Source organism: Canis lupus, chromosome 22 (genome assembly GCF_048164855.1).
Source record: "Canis lupus baileyi chromosome 22, mCanLup2.hap1, whole genome shotgun sequence".
NCBI classification, from domain to species: Eukaryota; Metazoa; Chordata; class Mammalia; order Carnivora; family Canidae; genus Canis; species Canis lupus.
In genome coordinates this window covers 41,227,001-41,251,405 of record NC_132859.1, presented here as the reverse complement: position 1 = coordinate 41,251,405, position 24,405 = coordinate 41,227,001, and the positions used below count along the sequence as shown (strand labels likewise).

At 45.0% G+C, this 24,405-nt stretch overlaps 1 protein-coding gene and 1 pseudogene across 14 annotated transcripts in view; both read left to right on the top strand.

The window, feature by feature from the left end:
- The window catches only part of TRAK1 (trafficking kinesin protein 1), a 181,810-nt gene extending 173,166 nt beyond the window's left edge, over positions 1-8,644 (top strand). For 13 of the 14 annotated variants that reach the window (XM_072793212.1, XM_072793213.1, XM_072793205.1 and 10 more), the window contains 2 exons: positions 2,778-2,880; positions 5,775-8,644. In XM_072793212.1, the coding sequence (XP_072649313.1) occupies positions 2,778-2,880; positions 5,775-6,573 (902 nt within the window). In that variant the 3' untranslated portion in view covers positions 6,574-8,644. Of the gene's footprint in view, positions 1-2,777; positions 2,881-3,673; positions 3,765-5,774 lie in introns of all 14 variants that reach the window. The other variant, XM_072793219.1, reaches the window with a different exon arrangement.
- A 155-nt stretch (positions 8,645-8,799) lies between these two features.
- Positions 8,800-12,584, top strand: LOC140614204 (U2 small nuclear ribonucleoprotein B'' pseudogene; annotated as a pseudogene).
- The last annotated feature ends 11,821 nt before the right edge of the window (positions 12,585-24,405 follow it).

Sequence of the window (24,405 nt, the reverse complement as noted above, 5' to 3'; positions counted from 1 at the left end):
CCACCTGTATGTGGTTCACCAACACAGACGATCTTGAATGATTGAGGATTAACTAAGTTTATAGGTTCTCTTTGATAGATTAGGATCTTGTATAGGTGTCAGAACCTGGTGGAAGAGGTTATAAAATAAAAATAATGAAGGATTAGAGGATGCTTGATGGAGCCCTTTTCAGTGTGAATACTCTAACCCGTGTAATGCTCTCTCCTCGCAACACTGTGAGCCCCCCTGCCCCCCCCCCACATTCCAGACTAAGGAAAAGGTCTGAAGTAGGAAGCTGGAGCAGTGGATCCAAGAAACTGTCCCTCCCAGGGGGCAGCAGGAGGTGGACGCACAGCGCCTGAGGCAGGGCATCCTTGCGCTGTCGCTGTCGGGACAGGGAACTAATCCACCCCAGCCTCCTGTCCCTGCGGAGGAGAATGCACCCTTTGAGAAACTGCTCACTCCTGCAGGCAGGGCTTTAGGAACCAGCCTGCTAGCTGCTCCGAGGCAAGTACAAGGGGCCTCAGGCGACTCACTGTCTCTGTGTTGTGTCCCAAGGAAGGGAAGTGCTGCAGCAGCCCGGCGGGCAGTGGTGACGCGCGGAGAGCTGGAGGGCCAGGCATCCCAGTGGTATTGGGGAGGGGCCGAACCTCTGGCTTGGCACTTTTGATTCCTGTTGATCTTCTTCTCCATTGCTTCTGGGGAATGATGACTTCTGAATTTTAGCAGCCTTTTCCTGTCCCCTAAACCCATTCTCGTCAGATGGGTTTCGCTTCTGCTGATGCCACCGTGTCTCTAAAGTGTCCATCTCGCGCTACCTGTTGCAATTGAAGATCCAATATGTGATGGGGTGGAGGAGGAGTGGACCTTTGTGTGACCTTTTGATTTGATATTCTGGCCATGTGTTTAAATGGGGACACACTTCTAATTTTAAATCCAGCCTTGCTTTTGATTTATTTATTTTTTTAAGGTTCTCTCTTCCACTGTTTTGTCTTAGTTACCTCTCTTTACTGCATTTTTCTTCCCTTTATCTCCCCCAAATAATCCCTCCTGCTTGTTATTTGGGATGCTTCTCTCAGGCTTTTTGTTGCTTTTGTTTCTAGACCTGATTGCAGTCAGAGAATCGTGATTGTTCGGTTGCCTTTTCTTCATAGCTTATTCCATTTTCATTTTGTTTGCAGCAGTTTTCCAGTTACTCAGTTTCCTAAGCCATCACATTTATTGGTTGAGATGCAAAGATTCATAAAGGCTGTTTTCATGTGTGGTTTTTTCCCCCCCATTCCTGCTCTGCCTGGCGCTCCCTGTGCTTGAGAGTTTGCTCTGGTGGCTTGGGTGCTGGCTGCCACGCCAGGGGCCACAGGCACCTGCCTGGGCCCAGAGACACGGGTTGGACCATCATAATTGGGGCAAAGCAGTCTTACATTGGTCTTCTAGTCACTGCCACCATTTTTGTGCTCTGGCTTTGTCCTGCCTGCCTTCAACCTACCTGTCTCCAGCATATTTTGTTGCATTTGGTTTCTGGGGCTTTTTGTTTTTGTTTTTTTAAAGACACAGTCAGCTGTGTGTGGATCTGTAGGTTTGGGGCACCAATCACTTCTGTTTTGTTTTCCTTTTTGTCAAATCCGAAAGAAAACTTGCCTTAACGAGCCAGAAGATTCTAGTTCCCAGCCTTCTGAATCTTCAGAGTGCTCATGGCATCTGAGAACCAAATGTGTTTCCCCCAAGAGGTCTCTGGGGGCTGAGCTGCTGCAGGGGTGGTGGGACGGGCAGGGTGGGGGGTTGTCCCAGTACCTCACTGTGCATGTTATTCAGAGCAGCATCTTCCCCCCGTTCCCCCCCCCCTTTTTTTCTTCTTCTTCTTTTTTTTTTTTTTTGCATTTGAGTTATGAATGAGGGTGACCTCTACAATCATGATGTCTCCCATAGACTCTATCACTCATTACTCTGCCATTCGCCAGCTTTCTGATGCATGGTCCTAACGCTTCTGTGATTCACTCTGCACCAAATCATAGTCTTCAGCTGCCTTAACAACAGCTCTTTAGAGCTTTAAAAGGAAATAAACTGAGTACAGCTTGTTGCTGTCTTATTTTTGTGAGAAGTCAGACATCTTGGAGATGGCAAGAAAGTGGCCTGGGAGACAGGGACTGCACAGGTTCGAGTGCATCAGACCACACCTGATCCTGGAGCTGAAGACAGTCCCAGGCTCTGAGAGTCTTACCCCTCTGTTGCTGAGGCAGCTGAAGCCCCATCTTCCCGCCCCCCTGCCCTCCACAGATAGACAGTAGTGGAACCAGCTTCCCCAAGCCCCTTTTCGTGTAATCTGGAAAGGGAGCCATGTGGGCCTTGCCCTGTTTCCAGGCAGCAAGGCCCCTCCCCACCCGGTGCCTCTCCCGTCTCCTTGGCAGAACTCAGCACCTGTTTGCCAATGCAAAGAAGTGTGAAGCACCACAAGAAAGAAGCCGATTCTGACCCCTAGGAGGGAAATCCAATTATCCCCAAGGGCTCATTAGCTCCTCAAACTGGATCCACTACTGGCCAAAGCACGCTGATGGGGAACCCTGTCTGGATTGGGTCGGAAGCTGGAATTCAATGCACTGCACAGCAGTGCTCAAAAGTGGTTATTTTTGAAAGGCCACCTTCGATCCAGAACGTTTGCCTTACACCTTCCTGGCCCAGATCCATTAACAAGGTAGCTCATCACTTCTTACATCTGTCAAGAGCCATGCTGGAATTTGACTCTTCTCATGGGTTTACTTGGATGCAAGGAATATGTTCTGTTCCTCCCCCTCCCCATTTAGCACACCACCCTGGGAAGTGCATGTCACAGACCAACTCCACCTTCACCTTCACCACATGCCGCATCCTGCATCCTTCAGACGAGCTCACGCGGGTCACGCCAAGGTAAGGGACTCCAGCCCTGGGGTGGGTAAGGATGGAATGAGGTTGGGGTACTTCCTGCAGGACTTACGATCAAGAAAAGTCAAGGAAAGAGGCTCATTCTAAACCAACTCTGGCCAGCTCAGGCGTCTCGTAGCACTTGCTGTCACCTGGCTGGGGGTCCCATCTTTACTCTCGAATTGAGGCCTCTGTTGATTGAGATCCACCACAGAGAGAGAGAGCTGGATGTATTTAGAGTTGCCCTTTCCATTGGCCACAGAAGATTCTCAGGTGCCTTCTCCAGGTGAAGCTGACGCTACCCCAGGTCGTAAGGCCAAGTTTGTTGGCATTTTGCCCTCAAGTTTGTCAGTAGAGCATGATGTTCCTTCCCAGAATAGAGTTACTGAGCCCTGTGGAATCCCTTGTGCCTCTGGAATAGACCCCAGGAACCATGCCCCACGGCCACATGAGAATGGCTGACATGATAACACTTGAAGACTGAGCCCTGTGCCCTGCACAGTCCACTTCCCTTTGGTGCCTTCCAGAAGTGCTGGAGGTTGACACCACCTGGCAGGAGGACTTGTGTGGCATGAGGGTGGTCGGTCTGGCTTGAGCGCAGGCCTTCCATGGCTCCCAGTGAAAGGGAAAACTGTCTCCCTCCCCATGGCAAAGCAGCCCCCTCAGCCATTGGCTGTGCAGTTGAGCAACATGCTTGGGTGAATGGAAGGTAAAGCAGAAAGGGAGGGAGGCAAGGAGGCCAGCTCCAAGGGAGCAGATGCCCCAGGGAACACCTTAAACTATGAATAATTCTCCGCAGGTCATGTGAGGAGGACGACGAAGCGGCCCTATACCCTGTTGAGCTGAGAGGAGATGTAGGGCAGAGAGTGAGCCCTCGGGCAAGGCAGGGGGTGAGCACACCGCCAGTGGTGCCTGCCCTGGCAGGGCCCCCTGGAAGGGAGCTATGTGTGCACGTGTGGCCGCCACTAACCCAGGACTTAGGCGTGGATGTGTCTCTGTGGTTGTGCCTGGCTAATGTGGGCCTTGACAGTGGATACCCTTAACCCCTCTAAATGCTCAGTGGAGCCGAGTGCCAGCACTAATAAGGCCTAACGGAAGTCCTCAGCAGAAGGGGATTCTAAGTTTGGGCTGGTCTTCTCTGTCTCCCTTCCTGCCACCGGAGAACCCGCCCCCGCCCCCACCCCGTGGCTCTATGTTGGAAGAGTTCAATGTTCTTACCGTGCAGTAGGGTGTCTCTTGGGAGAGGCTGGTCCTGGGTGCTCTTCCACTGGAAGCCAGAGGACTCTGAATGCACATCTGTCCCCATCTCTTGTCAGGGACCGAAAAGGCCTGGCAGTCAGTAGCAAGAGAAGGCTTTTTGCCTGACTGTGAAAGAATGACACTTGAAACAAAATCAGAGATCTCCCCAAGAAGGGCCCTGCAAACAAGACTTGAAGTCCAGTGTGTTTTTGCCCTCTATTGCTTGTAGACTGGTTTTGTAGAATCCCACCTGTGCCTGTTGAAGAATCCACTTTTTAACCTTAGGAATCTGCTGTGTCTGCTAATCTTGTGTCTCTCTGAGTGCTCCTGACCCTCCAGCATCCCCACCCCTGAGCTTGTGTGAGATGGGCCTGTTCTGGGTTTCTCCCCCTGGGCTGACCAGCCAGCCACAAGGTCACCTGGGTGTGGAGCCAAATGATGCCTTAGCTCACTTGCTTGGGAACATCCCTCCCACAGCAGGAGGCCCCCTCCTGCCTATTCCCCTAGTTAGTGTTTTGTCCTCCCCTGGCCAGGCTGGGGACAGAGGGTCCTCCAGCTCCTGGGAACCACCCAGCTGGCCTGCTCCACGGGGTACCTGCAGCCCCTCCATGTCCTTGGGTGGGTCCCACGGCAGGTCTCATAAGACTGCAAGGAGAGGGCGTGCTGCTCTGCCCCTGGTGGCTCATCCAGCCACCGTGAAGGGCCTCTGTGCCTATGCAGCCTCGCCCCAGCCCTGTACCAGTTGTTAAGAGAGGGCCTTTCCTGGTTTTCAAGCAGATAGCACTGCCTTTCTCCCTACACCCCCTGTTATATTATCCTGCTGTAACTCCCGTTACTGCTGGACCCCAGCTTCTGGAACATCACAGGTCCTCACCCAACATGACAGGAGTGGATGAAGGAATCTCACAGTTTTCCTTTGGTGACACAGGTTCTGTATAGCCCATGAGCCTTTTCTAGATCACTCCACAGATGTAGGCCTGAGAATACATGACATGGCTGCCTCTGACCCCACATCTCCCCTCCTTGGGGTGGAATTGGCAGGCACAGGAGAGGGGCTAAGGGATAGCATGGCACACAGGAAAGAGCATGATGGTGGGAGTCAGGAGGCTGGGCTCCTCCACTGACGTGATACACACCCTCAGCCTCCCCATCACCTAAGGGCCCTGTCTGTACCTGACGTTCCACGGAGGCCATTCCTGCGCTGAGCTCAGATCCCATAGTCCCTGGTTAACCCCTTGCCTCAGAAAAGCAGTTATTAGGAAGGAATGCCTGAAATCTGAGTAAATTTGGTAGGGAAAGCAAGCCCCTCAGCATTTTTGGGGTCATTCAGACTTGGGCTCGAATCCTGGGTCTTCTACTTAACCGCCCAGCGTGATATTGACTGGCCATCCAACCCGAGTCTGACCTCCCTCACCTGTGGGGAGGAAGGTTATCCCCGCCCCCTGGGGATCACGTGCAGCTTGTTAACTTTAAACTGTGTCCCTGGCACAGGGAACCCCAGGCCGCCTTGGGTATGAGGGAGGAGCAGGCAGGGAAGGAGGCATCTGGGGAGCCTGAGCTAGGGGAGTCCTCCCTGCGCCCCTGCAGGAGACTGGCCACTGACCTTTTCCTGGGGCTCGTGGGCGTTTCCGGATGAATGACCTCTTGTCTTTTCTCGTCAGCCTTAACTCGGCTCCAACTCCAGCTTGTGGCAGCGCCAGCCACTTGAAGTCCACGCCGGTGGCCACCCCGTGCACTCCGCGCAGACTGAGCCTGGCCGAGTCCTTCACCAACGTCCGGGAGTCCACGACCACCATGAGCACGTCTCTGGGGCTGGTGTGGCTGCTGAAGGAGCGGGGCATCTCTGCGGCCGTGTACGATCCTCAGAGCTGGGACAGGGCCGCCCGGGGCTCCCTCCTGCACTCCTACACTCCGAGGATGGCCGTGATCCCCTCCACCCCCCCCAACTCACCTATGCAGACACCCACGTCCTCCCCGCCCTCCTTTGAGTTCAAGTGCACGAGCCCTCCCTATGACAACTTCCTGGCCTCCAAGCCGGCCAGCTCCATCCTGAGGGAGGTGAGGGAGAAGAAGAATGTCCGGAGCAGTGAGAGCCAGACAGACGTGTCTGTCTCCAACCTCAACCTCGTGGACAAAGTCAGGAGGTTTGGCGTGGCCAAAGTGGTGAACTCAGGGCGAGCCCACGTCCCCACCTTGACTGAGGATCAGGGACCACTCCTCTGCGGGCCCCCGGGCCCGGCCCAGGCCCTCGTCCCCGGAGGCCTGGTCCCTGAGAGCCTGCCTCTCGGATGCCCCACTGTCACCAGCGCCATCGGCGGGCTGCAGCTCAACAGTGGCATCCGGAGGAACCGCAGCTTCCCCACCATGGTGGGGTCCAGCATGCAGATGAAGGCCCCTGTGACTCTCACCTCGGGCATCTTGATGGGTGCTAAGCTCCCCAAACAAACTAGCTTACGGTGAGGATGGGAGGGGGGCCGTTCCCCTGGAGGAGACCCGTCTTACTCCTGCCTCCCTCTCTCCCCCCCTGCACTGCGCGCTCTCCCTCTTTCCTCCTCTGTCCCTCCCCTCTTGAGCTAGACAAATCAACCTCGTGCCTAATGGGGGAAGAGCGGAGACTTTGTAAGTGTGTACATAGGACTCGGAGACCTCGTGTCCACCTGCCCTCTCCCGATCCCACGGGAGGCGCCCCAGCACGGTCACCACTGTCACCAGGACTTCGCCTGTGCTAGCCTGGGGCAGGGGCAGCCGGGGAGGTCCTTTTCTCCTTCTTTCCCTTGAGAAGCACTGAAACTCCCAAGTGCGTTCTTATCCCATGGATAGGAAACCAGTGAATTTGTGGCTGGCTCCCAGTGCTGTGCATCGTGAGCTGGCACGCGGCCCGGGGCACAGCGCCTCTGCCAGCCGGCGTCGCTGGGCACTTCACCTCGCCCGCCGGTCAGAGCACCGGGGGCCCCCCCGCGGCCACACGCAGCTGATGTAGCTTTCAGGAGGCCAGGGCCGCTCTTCCTTCTGGGTGGCCCAGCTTCCTCAAGACCTTCCACCACTCTTGCTTCAATGGAGAGTCGCTGCTTTTTTGAGGTGTGACTTTTTTCTTTCCATGCCTTCGACCCGAATCATCCTTCGATGTTCTGTCGTCAGGCCAAACGTCTGACCTGAAAGAATGTATTCACGCTCCCGCTGCGCCGTGCAGCCATCCCCGTCTGTTGCGTGTGAGGTCCTCTTTTTTCCTTTTTTTCCTTTTTTTTTTTTTTTTTATACGCAGGGAAGTAATGGTACTAGACGGAAAGTCACAGTCTGTGTTCTCTCTGTGATTCCAGGACACTGAAATGAGTTTCAAACATGCCCAGTCACTAATGAGATTGCAGCAGAGTTTTGGGGCCTGGGGTCACAACCGAATTAAGACCAGACCCCAGACAGTTTTAGCAATAGGATTAAAAGGAAAGGGGCTGGGGGCGAAGGGTGTGGGTGGGATTTGTCAACGGTAGAAGGAAAAAGAACCACCACCAAATGTAATAGCCACCTGGTTCACGGGAGCAACAAGGCTTTGGCATTCTGCTCGTTCCAGTTCTTACTGTGATGTCCGAGGCTGGCCCCTGTGCTCGCACCCATGTGGTCTTCATGCAGACAGTCACTGTCCCCACATCCAGCCCTCCTGTTTCAGGACAGAGTGGTCTCAACAAGATCTTTTCTCCAGCCACCCCACCCCCAAGCCTTGGTCTCTGTGTACTACTGTTTATCCCTAGGAAAAGATAGAGGTGCTTGTGGGAAGAACCGTAAATGAACAAGGGAGCCCAGTCCTGTTGCTGTCACTGACCAAGTTTTGGACTTTTATTTATTGTGTGTGTGTGTGTGTGTGTGTGTGTGCAAGTGTGTGCACGCCATCTTTTCCACAAACATCCGCTGTCCTTTCCAGTTCTGGTCACAGTGTGTCTGTGGCATGCCACTCCAAGCAGGTAACTTATTTATTCTAACCTGAGGGCTGCACTGCCCATCACAGTGTTCCATGGTCCTTTGTACAGGCATCTGTGGAAGGGTGACATCATATGCAGATGAAATTGTCACGTTGCCATCCCCTGTTCCCCTCCCCTTCCCCAACCCCTGTGTCCAGTTGAGTGTAAACACCCCCACTGAAGGGTCTTTGAGAAAGTCTCAAAGGAGCAAGCTTCAGTCCCACAATTTTATTTATTCTCAACACGAGGGTGTTTCAGCTCTCCTCGTGGTGGTATGTGTGCACTCACTGCAAGGAAATTCTTTTTATTTGAATGTATTTTAAAGTAGTAGGTAGAGTAACAAAGGAATATGAAAACCACAAAGTGAACGGACCACTTTATGTATTCAGAGAGGAGCCACCCATCACCACAAAGGAAATACCAGTGTAAAAATCAGCAATTCGGAGGTTGCAGTATTTAGTATAGTTAATGATCAACCTTGTGCAACCACTACCAACAAAGTGTGTTGTAATGCATCAAAAAACAATAAAATTTTATTCTCTAATGGTTATCAATAAAAGAAGTTCAAACGATGGAAACCACACTGGCATTCTGGCTTGTATTTCATTTTTATCATTTTCATTTATCATTTTTGTCTTTTTCATTTATGTGAGATGTAAAGCTCTTCAGCTCTTCGAAAAGATTAAATGAAAGCCATCTACTTTACGTCCTGTTCCAGCCACCCCTTCTCACGCAATGCTATTCCTTAGACAACTGTGCAGTTGCAACCTGAAGAGCTTTCCTACTTTTCAGGCCCGTGTACTGTTCCGCCATGTGCCGACGTGCCCGGGGGAGTACATTCTTGCGCCCATGGACGAGCCCCCTATGGCTGCACACAGAGTTACTTCTGGCCTCTTCTGTCACAGCACTAGAATGAAAAAACATTGCATGCGTGTAATTTTCCATGTGTGTGATGAATTCCTAGATATTACCAAATTGCCCTCCATAGACTTGTGTTAAATCTTTGAGGGCACGTGGGTGGCACAGCTAAGCATCTGGCTCTTGGTTTCAGCTCAGGTTGTCATCTCAGGGCTGTGGGATCGAGCCCTGAGTCGGGCTCTGTGCTCAGTGCAAAACCTGCTTGGGATTCTCTCTCCCCTCACCCCGTGCCCCTCCTCCCCACTCCTCTGAAATAAAATCCTTAAAAAAAAAAATTTTTTTTTAAAACAAGGACAGCAGAGGGTCATCAGAGAATTGAGAGAAAAGGGATAAAATTAATTATGCCACCTCTGTATGTGTAAGCAGTGAAATCATGCAGGCAAATATAGTAGTGGGTGGATTTAAAATCAGTTGCTACCATTTGGTCATGGTGTGGCTTTGGGCAAGCCTCTTACTGTGTTTGGGGCCTCTTAACCTACAGAATGTGAATAGTGATATACCTCAGGGTTAATTCATTAAATTTGTCTTGGATATCCATTGTGTGCCAGGCATTGTTCTAGGTGTAGATTCTAGGTAGTAGGGAACTGAGTAGCTTCTGTTCTTGTAGGGTGTACATACAGCCTGTTACTGGGAGAGAGATGGCACCAAACATGGCCTGACCATGCAGAGAACTATACTCAGGGGTTGTGACGAGTGGATAGCAGTCAGGGAAGGCCTCTCCGGGGAGGTGGCATTTGAGACAACTGTGTGGGATCTGGCACAAGACCATGTGGGCAGAGAGCAGCCAGTGCAAAGGTACGAAGGCTGGAAAAGTGTTTGGTGTGTTTGAGGAGCAGAAAGATGACCCATCTGGCTGGCTGACAAAGGGGAGTGGGTTGTGACAGGGAAGCCAGTGTTCTCACCAAATGGTCCTGCCAATCCCCACGCTTCCCAGCCACCCCGCCTTGGACAAGGCATGCGATTGGCTCTGGCCTGTGGGCTGTGAGCAGAGAGAAATCCATGCAAGACTCTCTATGCCTGTCCTTTCCCCTGAAGCCCATATCGAAATGGTGGTTTGTGTTGGTGCAGCCTCCATCACCTTGGGTTGCCCAAGAACCATGGTGGCCTGACTCCCTGCCAACCTGCATTTTGCATGTGATCTGAAGGGGAAACAAACTTGTTAAGCCAGTGAGATTCTAGGGCAGTGCATCAGAATCCAGTGTAGAGCCCAGGCATCTGTTTTATCAAGTCCTCCTGGTGATTCGGGGGCTAAAGTTTGAGAAGCACTGTGCTGGGTCAGGTGGTGTTGGAGTGGGAGTCTTGCTAAGGGAGGGGAGGGTTTTCCCTCCATAGTTTCCCTGTCCTGGGGTCTTGAGAAGGCCAGACAGCTGTGGCCCACCCTGCTTGAAGGGGAGAGGCAGAATAAGGGCTTTATCTCCCCAACTGGGGCGGGAAAGGCTTTGAGACAAGGTGACTCTGGATCTGGGCTTCAAGAATGGGCAGGATTTGCCCCAAAGGGGGAAGGCATTTCAAGCAGAGGTTAAAGACGTAAAGGAGAAATGGGAAAACATCAGAGCATAATTCATTTTTCTAGGCCCTCCCTTACCATACCATAGTAACCGATAAAATACAGAGGAGGCAATAGAGTTAGAAAACCCACCATAAAGCTAAAATTCATCTTGACAACAGACACCAAAACCATTGGGTGAGAGTTTGTTAGGTAGCGGGATAGTTACACACCTATTTTCCCATAGAAGGTTAATTTGCAAAGGGGGAAAAGTACCTTTGCAGTGGAGAAACCTGCTATGTACCACTGTCAACAAGTCATTAAATTTAACATTATCCAAATGAGACAAACATAGCAGGTACCTTCCTTATGTGATGTACTGGGAAGGACACACCACTTCTGTGCTGTTCTACCAGAATTGCAACACCTGAATTATGAGGTTGACAAAGGGACTAACCCAAATTAAGAACATGTTCTTTTTTTCAAAAATTTTATTTGTTTGAGAGACAGCATGAGCAGGGGAAGGGGCAGAGGGAGATTCAGACTCTCCACTGAGCAGGGACACCCCCTCCTTCAATGTGGGGCTCCATCCCAGGACTTTGGGATGTGACCTGAGCTGAAGGTAGATGCTTAACCGACTGAGCCACCCAGGCGTCCCAAGGACATTTTCTAAAACAATGTAACTCTTCCCTTGAAAAATGTCAATGTCATAAAAGAAAGACCAAGGAACTGTATCAGAATAAAGGAGAATAAAAAGACAACTAATGCAATTCATGATTCTGAACTGAAAAACATCCTATAAAAGATGTGGGGATAATCAGAGATATTTGAATATTGAATATATTTTAAAGCATATCAATATTAAATTTCATTGAATTTAGTTATGCTGTCACTGTGTAAAAGCTTGTCCTATTTCTTAGGAGGTACTAACTAAAGGATTAAGATAAAGGGGCCTGAAGTCTGTCTGCAAGTATTTTCAGATGTTTCTGGAAAAAGCAAATACTTTTTTCTAAAAAGAAGATGTGAGGCAGGTGCCTGGCTGGCTCAGTTGGTAGAGCATTTGACTCTTGATCTTGGGGTCATGAGCCCCAAGTTGGTCATAGAGCTTAATTAAGAAAAAGATTTGGGACGGGACAAATGCAGGCCTCAGGCAGTTTGAACAGTTTAACTGCAAACATGGATATCAGACCCAATCATACAATTTACATTAACAATATGAATGACAAAATTAAAAAAGAAGAATTGAAGAGATCCCTATATGCCCTGTTTTCTCAGTTTGGCCATGTGGTAGATATTATAGCTTTAGAGACCATAAAGATGAGGGGGCAAGGCTTTGTTATTTTTAAGGAATTGGCTCATCCACAAATGCCTTGAGACAGTTACAAGGATTTCCATTTTATGGTAAACCAATGCGAATCCAGTATGCAAAAACAGGCTCGGATATAATATCTAAAATGCGTGGCACTTTTGCTGACAAAGAAAAGAAGAAAGAAAAGAAAAAGGCAAAAACTGTGGAACAGACTGCAACCATTGCAAACAAAAAGCCTGGTCGGGGAATACCAAATGCAGCAAATACCCAAGAAAATTCAACACCAAATCCTAAGGTCTCTGATTACCCTCCAAACTATATTTTATTTCTCAACAATTTACCAGGAGAGACTAATGAGATGATGTCTATGCTGTTTAATCAGTTTCCGGGCTTCAAAGAAGTACGTTTGGTACCCGGAAGGCATGACATTGCTTTGTTGAATTTGAAAATGATGGACAGGCTGGAGCTGCCAGGGATGCTTTACAGGGATTTAAAATCACACCGTCCCATGCCATGAAGATCACATATGCCAAAAAATAACGTATGGCATAGTTGTCTTTAAAGGACTTGGTGTTATTTAAAGTGTTTGTTTTGATAACATTTGGTCAGGCCATTTTAATAGTTGGGATGCGGGGGAGTGAAAGAGAAATTTTTGTGAATTTTAAAAAATAACCTAGTTTTTGTTTAGCCTTATTGAACTATGAAATATGAAGGCCTCAATTTTGTACAATAGACTTTTATTTGTATTCTATAAAAAAAAATATTTGGTGAGCCTGGGTGGCTCAGTCAGTTAAGTGTCTGACCCTTGGTTTTGGCTCAGGTCATGATCTACTGGTTGTGACATCAAGCCCTGAGTCAGATTCCATGCTCAGTGTGGAGTCTGCTTTAGATCCTCTCTCTCTCTCTCCCTCCTCTTCCTCCCACCCCCACCCCACTCATATACATGCACTCTCTCTCTCTCAAAATAAATAAAGTCTTTTTAAAAATGCAAGAAAAGGAACCCTTAAAAGGTGGGAAGTACCCTAATACCTTATAAGCTATAAGAATAAATGCATTCTTCTTTTTTGTGGCTGTGGCATGCGGCAGGAAGACACTTGGTGGGGTGGCTTATTTTCTCCTCCCTGTTCTGTGTTAAATTTCTTCATGTATATCCTGAACCCTACCTCCAGCCCAGGTAGCTCAACCAGAAGGCACTGTGGCCCAAGAGGAAGTTGTCAAAGAGGCAGTTGATGGGACCAGGAAACACAGATGTCAAATTCTTGGTATTTTAGATTATGAGTACAGAAAAAGCTGACTAAATGTTTTAAGATCAAAAGATTCAGGGGGCACCTGGGTGGCTCAGTCAGTTAAACATCTGCCTTTGGTTCACATCATGATCTCAGGGTCCTGGGATCCAGCGCTATGTTGGGCTCCCTGCTCAGCAGAGAGTCTGCTTCTCTCTCTCCCTCTATCCCTCCTCACCATCTGTGCTCTCTCTCTCTCTCTCTCAAATAAATAAAAACCTTTGAAAAAAAAAGATTTGTTATGAAACCTACTGGGCCAGTTTCTCTTTTTACTGCGTATTGACTCTCCACTACCCCGATGGCCCAACAGTTTCTCCAAGCTGGTACATGAAGGAGAGCATTGGAAAGGGCTCTAACCCACAACTAACATGGGGGCGCTTCACCTTCCCTGACCCTGGGCCAACTCTAGAGTCTTAGGAGAAGCCCCAGAGGAGTCTGAGGATCCAAGTACAGATGAGCTAGTTTCACATTGGGGGCCAAGAAAGTGAAGATATTCCAGAATACCGTACCAGCTCCTCACCCCTACTCAGGCAATGACCACACAAAAGTAGAAAGGGCAAGTGGGGCTCCCTAGAGAGATCCCCGGGGGATCTCCAAGTATCCGGCACCAGACAGATAAAGGATTCACTTCTAAACATTGCCTGGGAACAGAGAGGCAGGTATACCCTAGGGGGCCTTTCCAACAGGGGGAAGAAAGTAGACACCTGCCTCCCCCAAAGCTCCTATGAGTGCTGTCACTCAGAACTTTGATTCATGTAAGGAGAAGTCTGTGGAGGTGGAAAGTTCTTCTGATTACCTAAATGGATTGGGAATTTAGAAAATTAATTTTGTGCTCATGTGGGCTCCTGGCTGGAAAACATATCCTGGGAGGATTTATTTTCTGTAGCCAGTAGAGGGCACTTTAAGACAGCAGAAGACCTGAAAGAATCTACCCTGAGGATCCAATTCTGAATTTATGTGGGTTTGCTTTTCCCTGGAAAGCAATTCAGGGAAGGCAACCGGGATGAACAGAGACATTGAGGGAAGTCAGGAGGCATGGTCTCAGTCAACCAGGTATACTGGAAGGAGGCATTCCGGGCCAAGGGGTCAGCACACGCACAGGCTTGGGGTATTGGTAAAGAAAGGTAGCCACTTCCTATATCATGCCATACTCAGGAGACAGGAGAAAGCAAAACATATATATTAGGGTGTTTATATAAATCTAAATATATATACATATATATTCACACATATATATGTGTACATGTACATATATATACACATATATATTCACAAAACATTATATATTAGGGTCTTTCCACTTTTGGAAATTAATCCACCCCCTCTTAATGTACCTTCCTTTTAAAAATAATTTTTGTTCCTTGCTTTTCCCCAAGACATTTGAGAGTGGGCTGTAGATACTATGCCTCTTTACTCTTCATTAGCCCATGTCTCCTAAGCTTGACAGAGCTGCCGCACAGTGACTGAATCCAGGGTTGGAGGAAGTGTCTGGTGGTACTTGGGCATTCACCATGTGTAATACTCAAAGTTCAGGCTGATACTGCTCTCAGGTCCCAAAGACCAGAGAGGGAAAGTAGGCTCTTTAGCTTAAACCAGCACCATGGAGGCTCAGCAATACCTGTGAGTAGACCTGAGAGACCCAGGGAAAGGAAGCAAGACAGGAACCTGGTGCCAACCATGAACAGGGCCGAATCCAGCCGAGTTTCCCATGGCCAGGCAGCTGCATCCCTGAAGGACCACCAGGAGAGGTGACTTGCAAGCAGCAGGCCAAAGAAGTTTAGGGACATCTTTACAGAAGAGAAAAAACAGGGGCACTTAAGTGGCTCAGTCGGTTAAGAGTTGGACTCTTGATCTCAGCTCAGGTCTTATCTCAGGGTCATGATTTCAAGTCCTGTGTTGGGCTCCATACTGGGCATGGAGCTTACAGAAAAGAAAGAAAAGAAAAGAAAAGAAAAGAAAAGAAAAGAAAAGAAAAGAAAAGAAAAGAAAAGAAAAGAAAAGAAAAGAAAAGAAAAGAAAAAAAAGAAAAGAGAAAAGAAAACAAAGAAAAGAAAAAAGAAAAGGAAAGAAAAGAAAAGGAAAGAAAATAAAAGGAAGGAAGGAAGGAAGGAAGGAAGGAAGGAAGGAAGGAAGGAAGGAAGGAAAAATAAGAGAAAAGAAAAAAACAGATGTGTTGTTCTCCCAAGGTCCCAAGTAGATAAGCCCTTAGTCCTCCCTGGGGTCTCTATTTTTCACTGTGATGCTAAGACCCAGTGTAGCAATGGCTCCATGTGACCCCTGACTCTCCTGGTTGCCTGACTTCCAGCCAGCAGCGGCTTCACTAGCCTTGGGTCATAGCTTGTGAGAGGAGAAGTAATTGCATTGTGTGCTCAGCCTTTCTGAGAGGGTTCCCCCAGTCCTGCAGAAGCTATAGAACTGACTCACCGAAGAGACAAGGTACCTGGCTAGCTCAGGAACTAGGTAAGTAGGTACCTCCACCCTCATCAGCTAATATCCAATTTCTGGTCCCTCCTAGGCTGCCTTGTCAAAGCTGGAGTCCTGATCCCACATGAATACACAGGGATGAACAGGGGGTCACTGAGCCAGGTGTCAAGAGCCAGCCAAGCATCTGGGACTTTATAAACATGTAAAATGGTGCTTCTCATGCTTCTCACTTCTTAGTGGTGAAGGATTGGTTGGTTTGCTTTAAATCAATCCCTATGGGCCAGTATTTGTCAAATACAACAAAAATACTAAACCAACTTCTAAATTACTAGATTCAAGACATTAAGTTACATTTCAAGAATATAAGAATATAGGGAAAATCCAATTATGAAAATAATGCATGTTATTCATTGAAAGTACACATACAACACTTAATATAGGGACTCATTATTATACTCAACTTTGTCATTCTGTAATCATAACTAAACAGTTATAAGTAGTGATTTTCCATATTAAGCACGTATATGCTCACTAGGAATGAACACTATATCAAGTTCTTTAAGGTGGCAAGTGAGTTGGAGTCTTTTATTTTATCTCAGCTGATTCAGATTGACAAGCATGCTCCTTGCAGGGAATAGGGTATATCTACAATACTTCCATTTATTCTTTTACTAACACCCACCATAGAGATCCCAGACTCAGAGAAGGAATATTGACAGGAAAGGAATGCAAGATTTTTCAAGTAACTTCTTGACAAATAATTTTAGTGGGGCTTATTTTACAATCTGCAAATTCTGGCAAAAAAAAAAAAAAAAAAGCACTACAGAGACTTCAGGGAAGATGATGGAGTAAGAGGACCCTAACCTCACCTCATCCCATGGACACAAGGAGTAACACCGACATCACTGCAAATAATCCAGAAAACACTGGCAGAAAAGGATAAATGTAAAGAAGAGGCCACATCAAAGAGGGCAGGAAGGGAGAAAACCAGTAGAGAGCTGTGTGAAGCCATAGGACTATCCATGGGAGGGAGAGGTGCCAGGGTAACAGAGAGGGGGAGAAACAAACTCCCCCACCAGGAACCCCAGGCACCAGGGACCTACAGGGGGAAAATGAATCTTCATAATATTGGGCTTTGAAAACCAGAGGGGCATAATTTCATGAGTTATTACAACTAACGGAGCTTAACCCCTGGAACTTAGAGTAGGGAGGGTGAGAGGAAATGGAGTTACCATTCTTAAAGAGATAGCACAAAAGACAACCCTGCTGAGATACAGCATGGGGGCAGGAGTTTGATAAACTGCCTGGGGTATAGGGGAGGGACATTTATTTACTAATCTCAGAACATGTGCTGGGGGGTCAAGGAGACTGACATGGGAGACTTCTTCAACTACAAAGGAGCTAGTGGGGGTCATTTCCCTTTACCACTCCCCAGCCTAGACACAGGGACATCCGTTGGGATGTGCCAACACCTGCTACCTAACTGCTAAGAGCATCCCACCCCTCCATTCTCCTACAGACATGCCCCCCCCCCCAGTACACTCTTGATCAGAGCCCATCCAAAGTAGTGCTATAAGCCTAGCAGTATGCAAGCAGCCCCAGTAGGGGCCAACACTACTCCCAAGTGACTCCTGCACCAAGGATAGGGCAAGATAACCCATACACCCTAATCCGACTACAATGGGTTGGGGCAGATACCTGATCTGACTGTAGACCCTGCCCACCAACAAAAGCTTCTCAGGGAACACCCCAGGGAAAGCATCCTGTAGTTTGGTGCCTACTGTATTTCTGGTAAATGCCTGGTCTGACTAACTCAAGCCCAAGCTGGCCCCAGACTGGTCTCCTAACAATACAGAGACAAAACCCTGTCCATGACAGGCAAAAAGAGCCACTGTAGATGACTGGACTGAAGGAAAAAGCAGCCAAGACACAAGAGTAGGGCACACACAGCACACATAGGAGATAGTTCTGAAGTGCTAGGTGAGCATGGGGCATCTTACTGCAGGGAACTACAGGACCCCTTCTTCTTTAAAGACCACTGCTTTAAAGAACAGGAGAAATAACTGACTTTCCTAACACATAGAAAGAGATACACAGAGAGAAATATGTCCCAAATGAAAGAACAGGACAAAATCATATCAAGAAAGCTTAATGAAACAAAGATAAGTAATATGTCTGATAGAGTATTAAAAGTAATGGTCAAAGATACTCACTGGATTTGAGAAAAGAGTGGAAGACCTCGGTGAGTTCCACAACAAAGAGATAAAAAACACATAAAAGAACCAGAGATAAAGAACTCAATAACTGAAATTAAAAACACACCAAATGGAATAAATAGTAGATTAGAGGAAACAGAAGAATGGATCAGCAATCGGGGTGGCAGAGTAATGGAAATTAATCAAGCTAAATGGAAGAGAGAAAAAAAAAAAGAAAATAGACTCTGAGAACTCAGTAACACCACCAAGCAAATAACATTTGCATTATAAAGATCACAGAAGGAGGAGAAGGAGAAAAGGGGGCAGAAAAATTATTTTAAGAAATAATACCTGAAAACTTCCCAAATCTGGGGAAGGAAACAGAAATCCAGATCAAGAAGGCAGAGAGAGCCCCCAATAAAACCCCAGGGTGGTCTACATTAAGACCCATAGTAATTAAAATGGCAAAAAGTAGTGATGAAGAGAGAATTTTTAAAGCAGCAAGAGGAAAGAAAATAGTTATATACAAGGGAAACCCCATAAAGCTATCAGCAGATTTTTGGCAGAAACTTTGCAGGCCAGAAGAAAGTGGCATAATATATTCAAAGATACATTTGAGAGGAAAAAAACTCCTGCAACCAAGAATACTCTATCCAGCAAGTCTATATTCAGAGTAAAAGGAGAGATAAAGAGTTTTCCCAGACAAAAGTTAAAGGAGTTCATGACCATTGAACCAGCCCTATAAGCAATGTTAAAGGGAACTGTTTGGAAAGAAAAGATCCTAAGTAGGAATAAGAAATGTAGGAAGCACAAAAGCAGTAAAATTAAGTGTAACTATAAATATCAGTCAAAGGATTCACAAAATAAAAGGATGCAAAGTACAACAGTATGCCTAACATGTGGAGGAGGGGGAGGAGTAAAGAATGGGTTCAAATTTAAGCGACCATCAACTTAATATACTATACATCAAAGATGTGATACATAAATCTGATGATAACCATAAATCAAAACCCAGTAATAGATATGTAAAAATAAAAAGAAAGGAACCCAATTTTTATTTATTTTTATTTTTATTTTTTTAATCTAGTTCTTTTTTTTAAACATTTTATTTATTTATTCATAGAGATGCAGAGAGAGAGAGAGAGAGGCAGAGACACAGGCAGAGGGAGAAGCAGGCTCCATGCAGAGAGCCCGAGGTGGGACTCGATCCACGGTCTCCAGGATCACGCCCTGGGCTGCAGGCGGCGCTAAACCTCTGCGCCACCGGGGCTGCCCAGAACCCAATTTTTTTTTTTTTTAGGTTTTTTAAAAATTTATTTTTTAAAAGTTAATATGTGTATGAAAGGAAACTGAAAAACACAAGAAGCAAAGAACAAAGTCATCCATAATCACAAGCAGTTTACAGTTTGACTTCTAGGTCCCGTGTGTGTATCTATCTACACAAGTTAAGCCTTTTAGGTAAGATCGTACAGTTATGTATCATGCTTTTACACACCATGAATATTTATCATGTCAAAGTCCCCAAACTATGAGTATTTTGATAACCAAGAATACACTACACCAACTCCATCTGGAAAAAAAAAATGTAATCCTGCGTTTCTTGGCGACAAAAATATAAAAGACAAAAATGGCAACAGGCCTCTAGATAAAGATATTGGCAGAGTTACAATTAAAATACTGCATTCCCTTAATGTTCAATTAAAACTGAGACATAAAGTAACGGAGTACACAACATATAATGCCTGTAAAAGAATTCATCATCCGGAACCCAATTTTTAAAAGTAGTCATCACACCCAGTGTGGGGCGCATCGTAGGGCTTGAACCCATGGCCCTGAGATCAAGACCTGAGCTGAGATCAAGAGTTAGACGCTCAACCAACTGGGCCACCTAGGTACACCAGAACCAATATATTTCTTTATATTATATATATATTATATATATATATATAAATATATTTCTTTATATTACAAAGAAAGGCAACAAATCATGAGAGAAAAGAGAAAGAAAAGGAACAGAGAAGAACTACAAAAAACAACCATAAAATAACAAAATAGCAGTAAGTATATACCTATCAATAATTACTTTGAAAATAAATGGACTAAGTGCCCCAATCAAAAGACATAGGCTGACAGAGTAGATTAATAAATAAGACCCAGGGCAGCCCTGGTGGCTCAGCGGTTTAGCACTGCCTTCAGCTCTGGATGTGATCCTGGAGACCCAGGATTGAGTCCCACATCAGGCTTCCTGCGTGGAGCCTGCTTCTCCCTCTGCCTGTGTCTCTGCATCTGTATGTGTGTGTGTGTGTGTGTGTGTTTCTCATGAATAAATAAATAAAATCTTAAAAAAAAAATAAGACCCAGCTACATGCTGCCTATAAGAGACTCATTATAGACCTAAAAAGACACATGCAGATTAAAAGTGAAGGGAGGGAAAAGCATTTATCGTGCAAATGGAAGTGAAAAGGAAGCCAGGGTAGCAATGTTTATATTATACAACATAGACTTTAAAACAACAAAGGACACAATATAATAAGGGAATAATCCAACAAGAAGATATACCAATTGTAAATATTTATGCACCCAACATGAGAGCACCCAAGTACATAAAGCAACTATTAACAAACATTATGGAAGTGATCAATAGTAATACAATAATAGTAGGGAACTTACTTACATTAATGGGTAGATTATCCAAACAGAAAAATCAACAAGGAAACAGTGGCTTTGAATGATATTTTGAACCAGGTGGATCTAACATATATTAAAGACATAATAATAAAGATTAAAGCAGAAATAAATGATATAGAAACTAAAAAACAATAGAGCAGATCAATGAAACCAGGAGTTGGTTCTTTGAAAAGATCAACAAAATTGATTAACCTCTGGCCAGGCTCATAAAAGAAAGAGAGAGAGAACCTAAGTAAACAAAATCACTAATGGAAGAGGAAAGATAACAACCACCACCACAGAAATACAAACAATTGTAACAGAATATTATGAAAACCTATATGACAACAAACTGGACATCTTAGAAGAAATGGATAAATTCCTAGAAACATATAGCATCCCAAAACTAAAGCAGGAAAAAATAGAAAATTTGAACAGACCAATTACTAGCAATTAAATTGAATCAGTAATTTAAAAAAAACCTCCCAAACAAAAGTCCAAGACCAGATGGCTTCACAGTCAAATTCTTCCAAACATTTAAAGATGAGTTAATACTTATTCTTCTCAGACTATTCCAAAAAATACAAGAGGAAGGAATCTCCCAGTTTCATTCTCTGAGGCCAGTGTCACTCTGATACCAAAACTAGATAAAGACACCACACAACACAAAAAAGAGAACTATAGAACTACAGAAATTATCCACAAAACATTAGCAAACCATTAACATTAGCAACAGTACCTTAAAAAATCATACACCACGATCAAGTGGATTTCTCTCTGGGATGCAAAGGTGGTTCAATATTCACAAAACAATCAAATTGATACATCACATCAGTAAGAGAAAGGATAAGAACCATATGATTGTTTCAATAGATGCAGAAAAAGCATTTGACAAAGTACAACATCCATTCATGATAAAAACCCTCAACAAAACAGGGTTAAAGAGAACATACCTCAACATAATAAAGGTCTTATACGAAGAAACCCACAGCCAAAATCATACTCAATGGTAAAAAAAATTGAGCTTTTCTCCTAAGGTCAGGAAAAAGACAAAGATATCCACTCTCACCAATTTTATTCAACATAGTACTGGAAGTCCTAGCCTCAACAATCAGACAACAGAAAGAAAGAAAAATCATCCAAATTGATAAGGAAGAAGTAAAACTCTCACATTTGACATGATGCAAATAACATGATGCTATATAGATAAAACCCTAAAAACTCCACCAAATATTCCTAGGACTGATAAATGAATTTGGTGAAGTTATTGGATACAAAATCAATGTACAGGAATCTGTTGCATTCCTATACACTAATAATGAAATATCAAAAAATGGTATTAAGAAAACAATCCCATTTATAATTGCACTGAAAACAATTTGTAGGAATAAACCTAAACTTCAGCTTGGGTCATGATCTCAGGGTCCTGGGATCAAGTCCCGCATCGGGCTTCCTGCTCCACAGGGAGCCTGCCTCTCCCTCTGCCTTTCTCTCTCTCTGTCTCTCATGAATAAATACATAAATTTTTTTTAAAGAAGGAATAAGCCTAACCAAAGAGGTGAAAGATCTGTACTCTGAAAACTATAAAACACTTATGAAAGAAATTCAAGATGATTCAAAGAGATGGGTAGACACTCTGTGCTCATGGATTGGAAGAACAAATATTGTTGAGATGTCTATACTACACAAAGCAATCTACACATTAAATGCAATCCCTATCAAAATAGCACAGCATTTTGCACGGAACTAGATCAAACAATCTTAAAATTTGTATGGAACCACAAAAGACCTCAGCAGCTTTGAAAAACAAAACAAAACAAAACCAACAGTATCACAACTCCAGTTTTCAAGGTATGTTACAAAACAGTAGTAATTAAAACAGTATGATGCCAGCATAAAAATAGACACATTGATCAATGGAATAGAACAGAAAACCCAAAAATAAACTCACGATTATATGGTCAGTTAATTTCCTACAAAGGTGGCATAAATATACAATGGGAAAAGACAGTCTTTTCAAAAAATTGTGTTGGGAAAACTGGACAGCCACGTGTAAAAGATTGAGCCTTTCTTATACCATACACAAAAATAATCTCAAAATGGATTAAAAACCTAAATATGAGACCTCAAACTATATAAATCCTGGAAGAGAGTATAAGCAGTAATCTCTCTGATATTGGCTGTAGCAAAATTTTTCTAGCTATGTCTCCTTAGGCAAGGGAAATAAAACCAAAAATAAACTAATGGGACTACATCAAAATAAAGTCTCTGCACAGTGAAAGAAACAATCAACAAAATTAAAGGGAAATCTACTGAATGGGAGAAGATATTTGCAAATGACATATCTGGTAAAGGGTTAGTATCCAAAATATATAAAGAACTGATACAGCTCAATACCCAAAGTCCAGATAATCCAATTAGAAAACGGGCAGAAGACATGAATAGACATTTCTCCAAAGAAGTCATACAGATGGTCAACAAACACATGAAAAGATTCTGAACATCACTCATTATCAGGGAAATGCAAATCAAAACTATAATGAGATATTACCTGACACCAATCAGAATGGCTAAAATCAAACACACAAGAAACAATAAGTGTTGATGAGAATGTGAATAAGGAACCTTCATGCACTATTAGTGGGACTGCAAACTGGTGTAGCCACTGTGGAAAATAGTGTGGAGTTCCCTCAAAAAATAAAAAATAGAACTACCATATGATCTAGTAATTACATTCCTGGGCATTTACCCCCCAAATTTAAAAAATCCACTAATTCAAAGGAATACAGGCACTTCTATGTTTATTTTAGCATTATTTATAATAGTTGAACTATGGAAGCAGCTCAAGTGTCCTTCAATAGGTAAATGGATAAAGAAGATGTGACATATCACAATGGAATATTACTGAAATCTTGCCATTTGCAATGACATGGATGGAGCTAGAGAGTATAATGCTAAGTGACATAAGTCAGAGAAAGACAAACACCATATAATTTCACTCCTATGTGGAGTTTAAGAAATAAAACAAATGAAAAAAGAAAAAAAGAGATAAACCAAAAAACAGAGTCTTTACTATAGAGAGCAAACTGATGGTTACCAGAGGGGAGGTGAGTGGGAGGATGGGTGAAATAGAAAAGGGGACTAGAGAACACTTATCATGATGAGAACTGGGTAATGTACAGAATTATTGCATCTCTATATTGTACACTTGAAACTAATATAAACTATATTAACTATAATCACACAGGAATGGTCTCAATTTTCTGTGACCAAACTGTAGACTTGCTAAAGCACACTCATTGTTTTCTCTGTACCTTCTGTTATATAGGAGAATAGTATGGAGTCCATACTGCTGATGCCGTGTACATAAACCTCATGTCTCCACCAATCTTATAGAACTCAGCCTCTCCCTCCTTCTCCTGGGCCCTTACTTCATCCATTATGCCCTCACTCACCTGTACTTTAAAAACCACCTTTATGAAGAGTTTCAAAATTAGAGCGAAGAGTTACATAACACACAGTATGTTCTTACCATCTGCATCAGTCAGGGCTCTTAGTTACAAACGAGAAAATTGCTGTAGATGGTTTAGGGGAGAAAACAGGCTCAGTAAGGAATAATAGGATTATAGAATCTCTTAAGGACAGAGAACCAGGACTAGAAGCCATGGAGGTAGGAACACTTCCAAACCATGTCACCAGCCCACTGCAGGAGAGCCACTGGAGTCTATACTGCTGATGCTGTGTACAATTGGTGGGGCCAGCTTCACAAGCCCATGCCCCAGCTGCAAAAAGGCCAGGGAGAAAAAAGCCTCTGGCTCCTACTTGGGGGTTGTAGAGAATTCCCAAACAGGAGGGATGTTCAAAGGTGCTGAATAGACTGAGGGAATGTTGAATGTCCCCCACAGTCCACCCCCTGGCTGTCCAACACTTAATTACATCTTTTTCCTTACTTCAAAACATAAACCTCATTAGCAACAGGACTTCCATTAACACAATACAGCTGTCCCTTCTACAAATAATAAATGCATGGCCTTCTTTAAAGGGAATTAAAAAAAAATAA